At 47.8% G+C, this 17,141-nt stretch overlaps 2 protein-coding genes across 5 annotated transcripts in view; both read right to left on the bottom strand.

Moving 5' to 3' along the window:
- Positions 1 to 666: 666 nt before the first annotated feature.
- On the bottom strand, positions 667 to 9,861 carry LOC310701612 (zinc finger and SCAN domain-containing protein 23-like). Of its 4 annotated transcripts, none has more exons than XM_083492773.1 (6): positions 9,712 to 9,861; positions 7,391 to 7,948; positions 5,262 to 5,388; positions 3,992 to 4,095; positions 3,648 to 3,774; positions 667 to 1,537 (listed from the first exon to the last, which is right to left on the bottom strand). In XM_083492773.1, exons 2-6 carry the CDS (start codon positions 7,760 to 7,762, stop codon positions 822 to 824), a joined length of 1,446 nt encoding a protein of 481 aa, XP_083348899.1. In that variant the 5' UTR covers positions 7,763 to 7,948; positions 9,712 to 9,861; the 3' UTR covers positions 667 to 821. The 4 variants fall into 4 exon arrangements, with proteins under 4 accessions (XP_083348899.1, XP_083348896.1, XP_083348897.1 ...); XM_083492770.1 differs by having other exon boundaries at positions 667 to 1,549; positions 9,712 to 9,833; XM_083492771.1 differs by having other exon boundaries at positions 667 to 1,549; positions 9,674 to 9,743.
- Positions 6,580 to 17,141, bottom strand: part of LOC310701111 (uncharacterized protein) — a 93,822-nt gene continuing 83,260 nt past the window's right edge. Inside the window, exon 5 of the transcript XR_014522928.1 lies at positions 6,580 to 6,753. The gene's annotated coding sequence lies outside the window, so the exon portion shown is untranslated. The remainder of the gene's footprint in view (positions 6,754 to 17,141) is intronic.

Below are 17,141 nucleotides of genomic sequence, written 5' to 3'. Positions count from 1 at the left end.
AGAATGTTAGCCGCTTTGAGACTCCTTCGGGTAGTGATAAAGTGGGATATCAAATCCAAACTTTTCTTTATCTTTTACATATGCAAATATTTCAATGGGTTTTACACATGTGACTCTCCCAGGCAAAATTTGTTGCATTGTGAGTCGCTTTGGAATGCCTGACAATAAATGAATTAGAAAAGAATTCATAATTCCGCCCCCTACCCCTGCAACCGTTTGCACCATTAATTATATGCAGTCATTAATAGGCCCATCCCCTGCCCCAATGTACCTGGAAGCCTCCCCAGCCAGTGCAGACCATACTAGATGAATCACTCAGCCCGCTTCCGCTTCCTGTGTCTGCATGCACTCAGAGGCCCAAGACGGGTTGAGGAGCGATTTTTGAGAAAGATTTGGCTGCAGAAGCAGACGGCATCACATGGTTTAATTCAGCATTATTGCACAAAACTGACAACGCAGAGAGGTGCCATTTTGGTTTTTTGTTTCAGTTAAAAGGAAATGCTCTTGAAGCAGACTTTTAAGCCACCTGTAATTTAAATTGGGTTTTTTTCCCTTCCCCAATTATGTTTTTACTGTGATTTTATTGGTGTTTGCCGCCATGAGCCCAGCTCTGGCTGGGGAGGGCGGGGTATAAATAACATTTATTTTTATTTTTATTATTATTAGATGATGATTTCTGGGGTCCCTTCCAACTCTAAACTTCTGTTTATTTAATTAGTTCACCTGTAGTTCTCTGCCAGGTTCAACGACATCAATAATAGGGAGCCATGTGCTTTTCTCCCAAAATGAAGCAAGGGGTTGGGTTCAGGACTCGCAGGATCCTACCCCGTGTTGATGATCTGGTGCCGTTTAAGCTGGGTGCTCTGATAGACGGGATCCTGACCCGTGTGGACGATCTGGTGCCTCTTCAGCTGGATGCTCTGATTGAAGCACACCCCGCACTGGGAGCACTTGTACGGCTTCTCTCCCGTGTGGATTCTCTGATGTTTGATAAGGTTGGAGCACTGGCTGAAGCTCCTCCCGCACTCGGAGCAGCCGAAGGGCTTCTCCCCAGTGTGGATCCTCAGGTGCACTTTGAGGCTCCTGCTGTGGCTGAAGCTCTTGGGGCACACCGAGCACTTGTAGGGCTTCTGGCCCGTGTGGATTATCTGATGTGAGTTGAGGCTCCTGCCGTGGCTGAAGGTCTTCCCACACTGCAGGCACTTGTAGGGTTTCTCCCCCGTGTGGATCTTCTGGTGGGAGCTGAGGTAGGAGCTGTGGCTGAACTGCTTCCCGCACTCGGCACACCGGTAGGTTTCCTCCACCATGTGGGTCCTCTGGTGTTTGAGGAGGTGGACCTGGTGGTTGAAGCTCTTCCCGCACTCGGAGCATTTCAAGGGCTTCTCTCTGCCGTGGACGTACCGGCGCTTCCCTGCAGGACGTTCCTCCACGATCGGAATCTCATCCGCCTCGCCCCCTTCGAACACAAAGGCTTTGGCCCCCCACTTCTGCGTCTCCTCAGCCGCCCTTCTCTGCCCTTCGCCCTGCTGGCGATCCTCTTGCCCGTTACCTGAGGGAACCAAAACCAGAAATTCAATTAGGGAAGAGAGCTGATCCTCAACACTGTTTAGATCAACAGAGCAGAAAATATTTAACGGGGAGGCAAACTCTTCCAAATAAAGGGAGGTGGTCATAGAATTGTGGAGTTCTATGAGAAAGACGGTTTGAGCATATTACACCGATCCTGGTCTGACTGTACTGGACCAATTCAAAGTGCTGGTTTTGACCTATAAATCCATAAATCGCAAGGACCGCCTCTTCCCATATGAACATACCCGGACCCTGAGATCACCTTCTGAGGCCCTTCTTCATGTGCCTCCTCCTCAAGAGGCCTGGAGGGTCGCAACATGAGAACGGGGCCTTCTCTGCAGTGGCTCCCCATCTGTGGAATGCGCTCCCCAGGGAAGTTCACCCGGCGCCTTCATTACACACCTTTAGGCACCAGTTAAAAACGTTCCTTTTTAACCAGGCCTTTGGTTGATCTGTTTCACATCCAACACCCTTTTAGAATGTGGCTTGGGGGCAGGGCGGGTTATTGGGTTTTTGTTTTCGGTTTGTTTTTATATGTTGTGGTCTTGTTTGTGAACCGCCCTGAGACCTCCGGGTATAGGGCGGTTGTCAGCAAAGCTCAGGTGCTGACAGGAGAAGAAGAAGCAGGCATAGAGAGAGAACAGTTAAGTTCTCGGAATGCCGAGAGCAGCTGTAATCTGAGCTCTGAACAAAGGGGAGACGAAAGACAGGGCCAGAGTGACAGGCGTTGTGTGAGAGCTCCAATAGTGAGTCAGATGTTGGAATGCAGGAATAACAGCGGTGTATAAATCGAATTGAATTCTGGTGCTGGAGGAGACTCTTGAGAGTCCCATGGACTGCAAGAGGTTCAAACGTATCCATTCTTAAGGAAATCAGCCCTGAGTGCTCACTGGAAGGACAGATCCTGAAGCTGAGGCTCCAATACTTTGGCCACCTCATGAGAAGAGAAGACTCCCTGGAAAAGACCCTGATGTTGGGAAAGATGGAGGGCACAAGGAGAAGGGGATGAAAGAGGACGAGATGGTGGGACAGTGTTCTCGAAGCTATGAACATGAGTCTGACCAAACTGTGGGAGGCAGTAGAAAAAAGGGTGCTTGGCTTGCTCTGGTCCAGGGGGTCACGAAGAGTCGGACACGACTAAACAACTAAACAACAAATTAATCAAATTAATAATAGAAGAAGAAACAAGCTTTCTTCATCTTCCGTGTGACAGGCCTTGAAGATACTTGAATCACACAGATTCAAATCGTACATACTGAATCATACAGATAGTTCATCTGGTAGAGCATAAGACCCCCTCAATCTCAGGGTCATGTGTTCAAGTACCACGCTGGGGGAAAGAGTCCTGCCTTGCAGGGGGTTGGACTAGATGACCCTTGCAGCCACCTCCAACTCTACCATTCTATTATGCTATGGTCCCCTCTTTTCCAGGCTCATAGCTCAGTGATCAGGGCACCTGTTCGGCATGCAGCAGGTCCCAGGATCAATCCCCAAGGACATATCCATGGAAGGGCAGGGAGACACTCCCAACCTGAAATCCTGTTTGAGGGTTTCCCAGAGCCACCTGGTTGGTCACTGGGAGAACACGATGCTGGAGTACCTGGGCCACTGGCCTGATCCGATTTCAGGTCTCTTCTTATGTTCCTATGCGTTTGTCATTCATGGAAGTCGAAGACATTGAAGCAGGGCTTCCTTTTGCAGAAGCCGTGCTGATTCATCTGCAAGACTTGTCCTTCAATGTGCCTGGTAGAAATTATTTTTCCTCCATTCCTCAAAGTCCATTCCTAAGACTGAAAAACTTAGTCCTGAAAGCAGCAGGGCCCATCTCACAAAATGCTGGAGCCGGAGTGAGATTTTCCAATCTCAGCGAGAGACTTTGAGAATCTGGGGCAAATAATGTTATATTGTGCTTTCAGAAGGGCCAGTCTTGCTGATGAATCAATGCGGCTTTTGCAGAAGTAATTCCTGCCCCGCTATCGACATCTACGAACAGCAAATATATCAGAACATAAATGGGGGCTTGAAAGTTGGTCAGTGAATGAACTGGATCAGTGAACAAGGCAAAGAAGGAGGCTCACCCAGAAAGACCAGATCCCCAGTGTTCTCCTCCGCAGATCCCCTGTGCAGAGACGCCTGGCCTGGTTCTGGAAGAGTCCTCTTCTCCTCCATGAAATGAACAGACATCTTCTCAAAGGGTGCCAGACCCTGATTTAAAAAAGAGAGAAAGGAAGAAATTCAGAAGAAAATGCAATTGCCTACAAACAGATAGCAAAGGTGGAGGCCAGCTGAATTTTCTCCTGCAGGATCTGTGCTTTCAAAGAAAGACAATGCTATTTCCTCCAGGCCCAGAGGGGTGTGAGGAGACTAGGGTGAGAGGGTGTCCTTGCCCCCTTCCCCCCCCCAAATCCCGCCCCATACCTACCTGTCCTGGTAACACAGGAGCCACTTCCAGCTGGCTGGAAAGAGAAGGCGTCAGAGGAGGAACCCCCAGCGCCGTCTCCCCATCTCTGAGGACGGTTGCACTTTCTACGAGGAAGATGTTAAAACGTTAGAGCCTAAGGATGGCGTCCTGTTCTCACAGCAAGCGCCCCTGCCTGGAACCTGGGAGAGACGCTGCCAGACCGTGCAGACACTACTGAACTAGATGGACCAAGTCGGGATAAGACAGCTTCCGTTTTTTTCTATTTGGGAAGGCTCAGTGAGAGAGCATCTGTTTGCATGTGGGAGGCCCAAGGTCTGATCCAAGTTCCCTAAAAGCACCAAGAGCAGCTGCCAGTCAGAGTAGACAGTTCTGACCAGGGGGAACTCGGTAGGAGGCAGCTTTGCGCGTTCAACAGAACCGCCTCACCTCCTACAAAAGTCAAGGGGAGCATTTTCACACCTGAAGGAGCGTCTCCACCCCCATCGTTCTATCCGGACACTGAGGTCCAGCACTGAGGGCCTTCTGGCGGTTCCCTCATTGCGAGAAGCAAAGCTACAGGGAACCAGGCAGAGGGCCTTTTCGGTGGTGGCGCCCGCCCTGTGGAACGCCCTCCCACCAGATGTCAAAGAGAACAACAACTACCTGACATTCAGAAGACATCATAAGGCAGCCCTGTTCAGGGAAGTTTTTAATGTGTGACATTTTAGTGTATTTTTGGTCTCTGTGGAAGCCGCCCAGAGTGGCTGGGGAAACCCAGCCAGATGGGCGGGGTACAAATAATAAATTATTATTATTATTATTATTATTATTATTAAAGGTAAAGGTACCCCTGCCTGTACGGGCCAGTCTTGCCAGACTCTAGGGTTGTGCGCTCATCTCACTCTATAGGCCGAGAGCCAGCGCTGTCCGCAGACACTTCCGGGTCACGTGGCCAGCATGACAAGCTGCATCTGGCGAGCCAGTGCAGCACACGGAAACGCCGTTTACCTTCCCGTTGGTAAGCGGTCCCTATTTATCTACTTGCACTTAATTGTGCTTTTGAACTGCTAGGTTGGCAGGCGCTGGGACCGAACGATGGGAGCGCACCCCGCCACGGGGATTCGAACCGCCGACCATACGATCGGCAAGTCCTAGGCGCTGAGGTTTTACCCACAGCGCCACCCGCCTCCCTATTATTATTATTATTATTAATTATTATTATTATTATTTGTACTAGTTCATGTGAGTCAGGAACAACCATGGGGGGGGGGTCCTCCATGGGGGTCCTTACCCAGGGAGGGGGGCCCTCCGTCCCCCTCCTGCTTGATCCACCTGAAGAGCAGCCTCTGCGTAGCCTCCGGCGGATGCTCCTTGGCCCCTGGGAAATCTGTGGCCCCTTTGGCTAGCAAGCCCTGCAACTGAAAAAGGCAACGAGCCCGGGGAGAGAGAAGGGAGGGGAGAGAGATTTGGAAAGGGGAAAAAAATGATTTAGTTATTTATGAAAAATATGTATCCACCGCCACTATTGATCAGAGCAGGTTACAAGAATTGCACGTCAAACCATAATGAAAATGCTGAAATCAGCTAACTATCCTAGAAGTCTGTATTCTTAGTTTGCCTTCCTAGGCCTGGCGGAATAGAGGATTTTCAGGCAAACGTTTTAAGAGTTGAAATGGGAAGCAGCCTGCTGAATCTCCAGTGACAGAGAGTTCCACAGGCACTCATCCGGCGACACTAAGTGTTTTTGTTGTTTTCAAATGAGCCTCGCCAACTGGAGGGATGACCAGCGATGCTGCTGCAGATGATGTCAGTGATGCAGCTGAGATATAGGGGTTCAGAAGGTGATCTCTGAGGTTCCCTCGGACCTAAGTTTGGGCTTTGTAAATTAACACAGGGAACTTGAACCTGCCTTGGTAGTAGATGGGCAGCCAATACTCACAGAATGGTGGCGTTGGAAGGGACCTTGAGGGCCATGTAGTCTCCCCTGCAGTGCAGGAATCTCAACAAATGGTTCCCCATCCAATTTGAAACCATCCCGGACCCTGCTTAGCTTTGCAAATGTGCTAGCAGATTTCTTGCGGCGCCACTGAGGATTTTATTATTATTAAAAGGAATGACACGCTGTCTTTCAAATATACAGACTGTTAAGTATGACATTCAGGCAGGGTGAGGAGAAAATACTTGTTCTTTATTATCAATTGCAATTCATATTTATTATTATTACAGTGGTACCTCGGGTTAAGTACAGTGGTGCCCCGCAAGACGAATGCCTCGCAAGACAGAAAACTCGCTAGACGAAAGAGTTTTCCGTTTTGGAGGTGCTTTGCAAAACGAATCTCCTATGGGCTTGCTTCGCAAGACGACAATGTCTTGCGAGTTCCTGCTGGTTTTTTCCCCTCCCCCCCTTTTTCTAAGCCGCTAAGCCGCTTATCAGCTGATCCGATCAGCAGATAAGCCGCTAAAAGCCTCTAAAAGCCTCTAATAGCGCTAATAGCGCTAATCCTTCAATGGGCTTGCTTCGCAAGACGGAAAAAAACGCTAGACGAAGAGAATCACAGAACGAATTCTTTTCGTCTTGCGAGGCACCACTGTACTTAATTCGTTCCGGAGGTCCGTTCTTAACCTGAAACTGTTCTTAACCTGAAGCACCACTTTAACTAATGGGGCCTCCTGCTGCCGCCACACCACCGGAGCACGATTTCTGTTCTCATCCTGAAGCAAAGTTCTTAACCCGAGGTACTATTTCTGGGTTAGCGGAGTCTGTAACCTGAAGCGTATGTAACCTGAGGTACCACTTTATATGAAAACCACCCTGAGATCTTTTGATGAAGGGTGGTATAAATAATAAATATTTTTTTTTAATATACTTTTCAAATTTATACATTTCATTAGTTTTACAATCCATTTAACATTTCAAAAATTGACTTCCTTCCCCCCTCTTTCCATGGTTCCTTAAATTTATTTTTTAATATCATCTGCATATCCAAATTCATTTAACTTGCTCATTTAATTATCTACTGTAAACGTATACTTTTAGATAACTGCAAGTTATTGCAATAATCCTGCTAATGTTTTTATCTGTTTACAATTTATCTTTAAATAGTAGACCATTTCCACTCCTTAATTAAAAAGTTTGTTATCTTGCTTTCTTATTCTTCCGGCAAAGTTTAGCCATTTCTGCTATTCCCATAAGTTTCTGTATCCATTCTTCCTTTACTGGGACTTCTGCTTCTTTCCATTTTGGGGCAAGTAACATTCTTGCTGCTGTAGTTGCATGCATAAATAAATTTCTGTACAATTTAGGTAGTTCTGTACCTATAATTATCAAAAGAAGAACTTCTTGTTTTTTAAAGAAAAGTTATTTTGAACATCCTTTTCAATTCATTATATATCATTTCCCCTTCCAGCCACAAGCCTCACCTGGATGTCTTCCTGCTTTCTGTCTTCCTCCCGACTCAGGAGGAAGCCTTCGGCCAGGGCCACCGCCTGGGAACTGGTCTCCGCTCCACACTCCCTGACCCAGCTCTCCATCTCCGGGGGGAGGACAGCCAGGAACTGCTCCAGAACCACCAGGTCCAGCATCTGGGCTTTTGTGTTCCTTTCCGGCTTCAGCCACTGATAGCACAGTGAGCGGAGCTGGCCGCAGATCTCTCTTGGACCCTCAGCTTCCTGGTAGCACAACTCCCGGAAGCACTTCTGTGGCAAGTCCCCCCAGATGGCCCCACTGCTCCCAATCTGGACGATGTGGGGACCTTCTCCCGCCTCAGGCCCAGCTGAGTCTTGCTCCTCCATCCTTGAGCTCCACAACAGCTTGGCCTCCAGCACAGAACCTCTACCACTGCCTTCTTTCTGGAGGGTAGGAGCGTGTGACTTTGGGACAGGGTGAGGAGGAGATTAGGATCTTGCAAAGGTCCCCCCCCCCCTGGCAAAACTGGAAGATGCCTTCAAAGAAGCAGAGGAGGAAACTGGGTCTGCAGTCTGCAAGGAAAAGCAGGTGAGATTTAGGGAACAGGACACCAAGGGGAAGCTGAGAAGTAGGGACTTCCTTCTCCTAGGAGGCAGAGACCCAAATCTGCACCACGACAAGGGGATGGAGGATCTCTAGCTAGGGATCAACCCAAGCTCCTTCTGCCCCCTGACCAGAAAAGTCATGTCTGTTCCACCCTCCCCCACAAAAAAAGCCCACTCTGAGATTCCTTTTCCTCTCGCTCTCCAATCTTGAAAGGGCAAACTCCTATTACGCAAAGGTGGGCTACGGAACGACTAACAAAATTTTGCTTTAGAAAAGGAATAATTGTGGTGGTTCCCTCATAAGTGAGGTTCATAGACCACAGAATTACAAAGTTGGAAGGGACCAAGTCCAACTCTCTGCAATGCAGGAATATTTTGGCCAAGGTGGGGCTGGAACCCACAACCCTGAGAGCCTCGTGCTCTACCAACTGAGCTATCCCAGGACTCAGATAAAATTCAGCCGGTAGGATTGCACACAGTGAGTCGTAGGGACGCAGGTGGTGCTGTGGTCTAAACCAACCAGAAGTTCGGCGGCCCCAGCTCCTGCCAACCCAGCAGTTCGAAAGCACGCCAGGGCAAGTACCTTTTCACACGGTGAATCAGGAGTGAATGTTTTGTTTGAATATATTACCTCAAGTTATTTGGATGCTTCCAAATGCACTGAACAAGTGGTATAACAACAACAACAACAACAACAACAACAACAACAACAATAACATTAATAAATAATAAATAATAATAATTCCCCAGCCACTCCATGTGGCTTCCAGCAAAATATAAAAACATGACATCAAACATTAAAAACTTCCTGATCCTGGTTCTTTGAGAGAAGCTGAAAATTTAGGATATCAACTTATTATTCTATATCTATATGAACTCAACTTATTCTGTATCAACTCAACGACGGGGAACTAGGCAGAGGGCCCGCCCTGTAGAATGCCCTCCCGTCAGATGTCAAGGAAATAAAAATCTTACTTTTAGAACACATATTCTGTTGGGAGCCACCCAGAGTGGCTGGGGCAAGCCACTCTGATGGGTGGCATATTAATAATAATAATAATAATAATAATAATAATAATAATAATAATAATAATATTTTTATACCCTGCCCTCCCCAGCCAGAACTGGGCTCAGGGCGGCTAACACCAGTAAAATTACAATAAAAACATAATGGGGGGGGGGAGAGAGAGAAAACCAATTTAAAATACAGGTGATATAATCATTACTATTATTAAATTATTATGGAAGCCACCTGAGGGGAGAGATGCTCTTGGGCTCCAGTTCTTCTTTGCAGGCTTGGCCCCCGTAAGGACACAGTGCTGAGATTCCTGTCTTGAAGAGGGGGGGTGGACTAGATAACTCTCAGGGTCCCTTTTCCAACTCTACGATTCTGTGATTCTAACACTGGATGCTGGACTAGGTGGGCCGTTGGCCTAATGAAACTCCAGGGCTCTTCACGTGATCTGTGTGTGCATGCAGACACACGTGTGTGAGTGAATGAGAGAGAGAGAGAGAGCGAGAGCGCACCTTTAGGGAGAAACCCCTGTCTCTTCTATGCAACGAGGATGAATCAGCTGCAACACCCCCCCCACCTGACTCGCAGCTTCCCTGCCTGCTCTCTCTCTCTCCAACCCCACCCTCAATTCCACGGGTATTGCATTGCATTGAACACACACAAACACACACACACACCCCGGAGCTTGCTGCACCCCAAGGCGCTTTGCACTCACCCGACTCCTTGCAGGGCAAGGGCGGCGCGCGATGGCAGAGGGGGGCGGGCCAGCTGTTCCGCTTAAGCCACGCCCCCTTTCCCAAGGGAAGAGGTTGGGCGGAGTGGGGGGGGGGTCAGTATCCAGCATCCCCTTCTCTCTCTTTTTCTCTCTAGCAGCTTGCACTCTCTGGCTTTAACTCTTAAGGCAACTTCGCGCGGGGTGGGGGGGGGGACGGAGGGGAAGGGATGGAAAGTCCCCCCCCCAGCCCCGCCAGGTTTGCAGAAAGCTTCTCTCTCCTTTTGCAAGGCTAGTCTGCGGCAGCGCCCCTGTCCGCCTAGAAAAGGAAACAAAATGCAAAGCCTGCGCTGCTCTTCCTTTCATGTACGCGGGTGCATGCAAAAGCGGGGAGGGGGGGGGAGAAGGGGGCGGTCGGGATAGGAACTGCAGCAGCGGGCTCAGCAGAGGCTTTTCAAGTGGCGAGCGGTTCCCCTGGCCAAGACACGTCTGTTGGGAGAGTCTGAAAGGTAGTAAAGCAAAGACCATCTGCCCCTGTGGGGAAGGGGCACTCACTGAGTGCAAATAACATTTGCTTTATAGGGGGGGTTGGGCTAGATGACCCTCCCATATCTACAATTCCGCATAGTAATCCCGGGCTGCAGGGTTGGCCGTCTAGCAAAACGCACTGATCCCAAGTCCTTTAAAACAGATCCTTTCCTTCAAAGTGAAATAAAAAAATTAAGGTTATATATGTGTGTGTGTGTGTGTGTGCGCGCGTGCGCGCGCGTATATATGTCTGTGTGTGTGTGTGTTCATAAATGTACCAAGCAAACACGTACATAAATATATAAACCACATGTCTGAAGCAGCTCAGGAAAACAGCCCTGAAACCATTTTGACTCCCAAACTGTCCAAATGATTTCTCTGCAAGGTCAAGGAAAATGGAAAAGCCTCCCCATTGTCTTTTCATTCACAAATCCTGTCTTAAGGGTATGTCTGTGTGTGAATAGGGTGAGCCTGTGACCTGGCTCAGGAACTAAGTATTTATCATTACAGAAGACTGACCAGGCTCCCCAGGGTATCCAATCAAGTGAGCATTAACAGGTCACCTGCCAGACAGGAGGTAAACAATGCACTCAGATTTCTCTTGTAGACCACCCTTTCTGTGATATAGGTATGATGTTTCTGGGGGTGGTCTTGGACTCCAGGGCTGGCAATTTAAGATGTCTATATAAGGGCGGGCACACCTTGGTTCTGGGTCCTCCTTTCCTGTGTGTGAAGGGGGCACACTAGCTGCTAGGCTTACTAGCTGCTTTGCTTCTCAGTAGTCTCTGGTTGGCCTCTGTTATTTTCTCTGACCAATGGAGAACCTGCAAAGGACTCTATAAGGCAGTGTTTCCCAACCTTTTTTGGGCAAAGGCACACTTGTTTCATGAAAAAAATCTCGAGGCACACCACCATTACAGCCCCGTGACGTCAGCGTGCAGCGTCACGCCGGGAGGGACGCACGAAAGTGTAAGTTTCAATTTTTTTCCCTCCCCCTTGCCTTCCTTCTGTGCCAACCGCCCAAAAGCCAAGAATCGCGGGACCGCCGGCGGAGGGGGGGAGGGCGAGCGGAGGCAGCGGCGAGCCCCGTTTCTCCCCATCCGCCCCATTCCGTGCAAGGAGCGCGAACAGGTGTGAGAAGGGGGTCAAACCTGCGGGTCGGCGCCGGGGAACCTCCAAGCTTTGGGGGGGGGGAGGCAGCAAAGCGAGGCAGGAAGGAGAGCGCGGCTTGGCTGGGTGAGCTTTGGCAGGGGCAGGGAATGAGAGCCGCGAGGCGGGCGCTGCGGACGGAGGCGCTGCCCGCCGAGCTCGCAGGCAGCCAGGCAGGCAGACGGTGAGAGCCCCGCGCTGGGCGGCCTCGCCGCCGCCGTCCCGCCTCTCGCCGCCCGACTCGCCCGCCTCCCTCCAGGCAACATCTCGCGGCACACCAGGCAACATCTCGCGGCACACCAGGCAACACCAGGAGGTCCCGCCGGGTGCGCGAGGCTTGGGGCGGCAGCCTGTCACCCGAAGCACGGGGAGCCCTTCGGAGAGCTCCCCTTGCTTTGGGCGAGAAGTCTCTGCTGCCCCGGGCGATCTTAAAATGCTGGCGGGCGGGAGCGAAGCGTTCGCTCCCGCCCCCCAGCATTTTAAAATCTCCCCGGGACAGCAGAGACTTCGCTCCCGCCCGCCAGCATTTTAAAATCGCCCCGGCACAGCAGGGGCTTTTAAAATGCTGGCGGTCTGCAGCAAAGCCCTCCTGTCCCCGGAGCTTGCGGGGCGGGAGGTGGGAAGAAGGGCTTTTTTTCCCACCGCCAGCCTTCAGAACAGCCTTCTGAAGGCTGGCAGTGGGAAGAAAAGCCCTTGTCCCCCCCCCCCAGCCTTCAGAAGAGGTCGGGGGACAGACTGTCCCCAGACCTGGTCTGAAGGTGGTTTCCCTAGGAACGCATTAATTGATTTTCAATGCATTCCTATAGGAAACCGTGCATCGCAAGACGAAAAACTCGCAAGAAGAAAAAACTTGCGGAACGAATTAATTTCGTCTTGCGAGGCACCACTGTATTACAAAAGAATCTTGAGAACTGTACTTTACCCACCACAGAGCTACAATTCCCAGCAACCTTCACAAACTACCATAGTCGGGATTCATTTTCTTGAGGAGGGAGAAATAATATTTAAATGTGCAACTGGACACACACAACCACTGTTGGATTATCGCCCACCCGGGAGCAATGCCAGCATCCCAAAGCCTTTGTCCAGGAATCTTCCTTCAGTCCAGAGAGACTGATAATTAGGGCGACTTGTCTCTTTGAGAAAAGCACACCAATTTCTCCCGAGCAGACTTCCTGTCCCAACAGCACCTGATGTAAACAGCTCTTGCTGCTTTTGGCAGCTTGTGGATACTGAAATCCCAACCACCACCACCAAGTGTCCCCCGTCCCCATCCCCCCAAGACTCCTGTATTACTTGGCAGCCTGAGTGGATTTTCCCCTTGCAATGTGGTTAAATTTGGTGTCTCGTTTCCGATGGCTGATGCAATGTCCCTTTCCCCAGAGTCTGTCATCTGGTGCAAAGTGGGGTGTTGCAGGTTTGGGGAGGTTGTGTAAATCACACAGGGGTCTGTGAAGAAAGAAGGTCAGGACCCCCATAAACAACCTTTGTTAAATAAAATATTTATTGTTTATTTGATCAAATCCTGCCTGAGACTCCAAATTATTAAGTTTTCTCTCACACAAGTCCCCCACAACATAATCTGGGGTAGTTTGTGGGAATTTGTGGAACTGTTGTTCTGTGAGGTGGGTGAAAGAGGGGAAAGGGTTGTAGCGCCATCACATATTAATTGGTGGAAGCGCCATGATACGAAGTTAAAACCCACACAGCAATGTACCCAGAGATACAGAACAACTACTTTGATAGAGTATTGAGGCTATTTTATTTTAAAAAGAAAAAAATTCTGTCAGAAAATGGCCGGCAATCACCAAGCAAAAGAGACTCGGGATGATCCAGCTGCTGTATCTAATAGAGTGGTACCTCGGGTTACATACGCTTCAGGTTACAGACTCCGCTGACCCAGAAATAGTACCTTGGGTTAAGAACTTTGCTTCAGGGTGAGAACAGAAATCGTGCTCTGGCGGCGCAGCGGCAGCAGCAGGACCCATTAGCTAAAGTGGTGCTTCAGGTGAAGAACAGTTTCAGGTTAAGAACGGACCTCCAGAACGAATTAAGTTCTTAACCCGAGGTACCACTGTACTGAATTAGAAATGATGAGGCTAAGATTAGAATTGGCTAAAGTTGAAGCAGATAAAGAAAGACGTAAGGTTGAAGCAGAGAAAGAAAAACAAAGTTGAAACAGAAAGAGAAAATGCAAAATTAGCAGCTGGACAAGCCAGAATCGCAGCTGACGTTCAGTTAGCACAGATACAGGCTGAGAGAGAGAGCAGAGCAGCTCGTGAGGAAAAAGCAAGAGAAAGGGAGGGCAAGATGGCCCATGAAAAAGACATGTTTCTTTTAAAAATGGAGGAAATGAAGCTTAAGAGCAGAACTGCCGCAGCCATTGTTGCGGGGTGGAGATTTTACCTCAGATTTCCAAAGTATGTCAAAGGTGATGCTGTAGAGGCATTCCTGTTTAGTTTTGAACGGAGCCTGTTTTGAGAGCTCTTTCCTAGAGCCCTTTATCCTTTCCATGGATGCCTCCATTATAGGAGTTGGGGCAACTCTGCCAGAAGGGGGAAGATGGACAACTGCTGCACCCTGTCCTATACTTAAGCAGGATGAAACCCTTGGAGAGGGAACACCACCTTTCTGTCACCTTTCTGTTTTTAGCCATTGTATGGGTTATTATCAAGTTTCTGCAAGGAAAGCTTTACAACTTACCGGTAATTCTTTGTGAGTCCAAAATGTAGGATGGTAAAAGCCAAAATGCTAAGTTAATGGGTTAATGCTCACAAGGGCTAAGGAGATGTGAGGTGTCATACGTCTGACGCAGTGATGTCGGTTGGCAGTTAAGTCAGTTCTGAACAGCTTTAACAGTCAACAGCAGCAAAATTCTGTTGTGCTGCTGTCTGCCTCAAGAGTTAATCCATATGTAACATAAAGGAACAGCTACCTGCATTGTGTATTTAATCTAACACCGGCAAGTACGCTGCGTAAAAAAGTTATGTGCTATTTAAACCTTAAAAGAGAGTGTCTTGCGTAGTTTTTATAGGAGGGGGAAGGGAACTAATTAAAGGGTCAAATGACCCGGGCTCTCTTCCAGCGTAACTCTGGAAAAGTCTAACTGCCACACAAAACTACCATATTTTTTGCTCCATAAGACGCACCTGACCATAAGACGCACCTAGTTTTTAAAGGAGGAAAATAAGAAAAAAAATATTCTGAACGAAACAGTAGATTTATGATTTTTGTGGTTCATGCTGCGGCCACAGACATGTGATTTGACGGTGAGTTTGGGGTAGCCCAATGCAAAAATCCTGAGAATCCATGTGGATCCATGCTTTGTAAGCACATTTTTCCACCGTTGCAGCCCCAGGAAACAGTGGCGTGATTTTTTTGGTGCAGGCTGTAGCCATGGACATGCTATGTGATCTGATGGTGAATTTGGGGTGAACCAATGTAAAAATCCTTAGGATCCATGGGCTTTTACCTCCCCCCTCCCAGGGAGCCTCCACTAGTCTCCCTTATCTCTCTCCCGATCCCGATCAGCTGCTTCCTTTCAACACTCCCTTCCCTCTTGTTTGCCTTAGTGTCTTTTCCTTAGCTGGCGAGTTCTTTGCTCCTCCTTTTCTTCTAATTTCTCTCCTCACTGATTTAGTCTTCCTGTCTCCTCTCCTTGCAATTTTGTTGTCTTTTCCTCCCCCCTCCCTACCAGCCTCCTTTATTGCTAGTGTCCCTTATCTCGCTCCCGATCGCTTGCGATCAGCAGCTTTGTTTCAACACCCACTTCCCTCTTTCAAAAAAAGAAAAAAGCACGATCTGCCTTTGTTGTTGTTGTTTAGTCATTTAGTTGTGTCCGACTCTTCGTGACCCCATGGACCAGAGCATGCCAGGCTCTTCTGTCTTCCACTGCCTCCTGCAGTTTAGTCAAACTCATGCTGGTAGCTTCGAGAACACTGCTTTTTGCCCCTGGGCAAAAAATTCAGCTCCAGGGACCACACATTCGCTCCATAAGACGCACAGACATTTCCCCTTACTTTTTAGGAAGAAAAAAGTGCATCTTATGGTGTGAAAAATATGGTACTCTGATGCTGGTGCTTTAGGGGCACAGCTACCCCAATCAGGACCAGGGAGTCCCGTCCCCCACCTACCCACCCCCTGTCCCCTAGAAACAGTACTTCTGCATTGTCAGGATTCAAACTCAATCCACTGACTGACCCTGGAAACATACCAATCAATATGGTAAACTTGACCCCTGCCACACAGACAGCAACACACTGCAACCGTCTGCAAAAAAAGCATGTATATACTATGCAGAGTAATGAAAAATTACTGTCTCTCCCCCTCCCTACCCTCTCACTTCCCTCCTCTCTTTTGCCTCACTCTGACTTGGAAAAAGGAGACCCCCACATGTTTTGTTGATCCCCAAGAAAATCTTTTAACAAAAACATTTTTTTAAAAACAAAAAACCAACACTTGAGGTTACTTGTAAAGAGATTTAGCAGAAGCTAAATGATTTCTTTGCGCCTGTAGGGCAGATCCCAAGGCATGAACTAAGCTTTGCAGGGGGCGAGTCTGAAGAATTATATAAAGCTTATAAAGGGATTATACCAAACTGGAAAAGTTAGCTATTGCTGGAGAAGAGAGAATTGGGATTCAAGATGACAATAACAGAGAATAACTTAATGGAGAACTGGGCCAAAATTAGCTAAAGGTCCAGGTGGAAAAATCAAAATTAGAGACAGAATTACTTGAACCTAAGACGAAAGTGCTTTCAAGGATGTATAACTTGTTGCTTAAATGGAATACTCAAGATGAGACAGTTAAATCAGCCATGATAAAATGGGCACAAGATATTGGGTACAACATTATGTCTGAAGACTGGGAAAGGTTATGGACCACCGGTATGAAATTCACGGCATGTAGTGCCTTAAAAGAAAACATTATGAAAATGGTATACAGGTGGTACATGACCCCAGTCAAACTTGCAAAGATATATCATTTGTCTGACAATAAATGTTGGAAATGTAAGGAGGCTGAAGGAACATTTTTTCACCTCTGGTGGACATGCCCGAGGACGAAGGCCTTCTGGGAAATGATTTACAACGAGTTGAAAAAGGTGTTTAAGTACACCTTCCATAAGAAACCAGAGGCCTTCCTCCTGGGCATTGTAGGCCAGAGAGTGCCAAAAAAAGATAGAACTTTCTTTTTATATGCAACCACAGCAGCAAGAATTCTTTTAGCTAAATACTGGAAGGCACAGGAGTTACCCACACTGGAAGAATGGCATTCGCAGCTGATAGACTACATGGAATTAGCTGAAATGACCGGCAGAATCCGAGATCTGGGAGAAGAGGCAGTGGAAGAGGATTGGAAAAAATTTAAGGACTATCTACAAAAACATTATAAGTTATATGAATGTTGAGAATTTGCTAAGTTTTCGGGGGAAAAACATACTTCGGTATTGAGATTTGTAAACGATGAAAATTAAGTTAAAATTTTGAAAAGTACAAATTATAGATTATATAACTAAATGAAAGTACAAAAACACATAAAATAAGGTATCAATTTGCTGTTTATTTTTATTGTGAAGAAAGCAGGGGATGGAAGACGTGGGGAAGTCCAGTTGACTATGAAAATAGATCTGAAAAAGTGAATTTATTCTTTATAATTTCTTCTTTTTTCTGTAAAATCGCTTTTGTTGTCTTATTGATGATGTATTCTGACCTTGGAAAAAAAGCAATAAAAAAACTATTATAAAAAAACAAAATTAG

Source organism: Podarcis liolepis (assembly GCF_965112155.1).
Source record: "Podarcis liolepis genome assembly, chromosome: 2".
NCBI lineage: Eukaryota > Metazoa > Chordata > Lepidosauria > Squamata > Lacertidae > Podarcis > Podarcis liolepis.
The sequence above is the reverse complement of the archived record's forward strand: the minus strand, read 5'-3'. Positions and strand labels throughout refer to the sequence as shown.

Bases quoted from the DNA above. Each gene is read 5' to 3' on its own strand.
- LOC310701612 (XM_083492770.1), bottom strand. From the start codon at position 7,762: ATGGAGGAGCAAGACTCAGCTGGGCCTGAGGCGGGAGAAGGTCCCCAC. The intron at 4,096-5,261 runs GTAAGGACCCCC...TCTTCCTCGTAG, and splicing joins CGGAGGGCCCCCCTCCCTGG to AAAGTGCAACCGTCCTCAGA. The intron at 1,550-3,647 runs GTGAGCCTCCTT...TGGTTCCCTCAG, and splicing joins TGGGGATCTGGTCTTTCTGG to GTAACGGGCAAGAGGATCGC.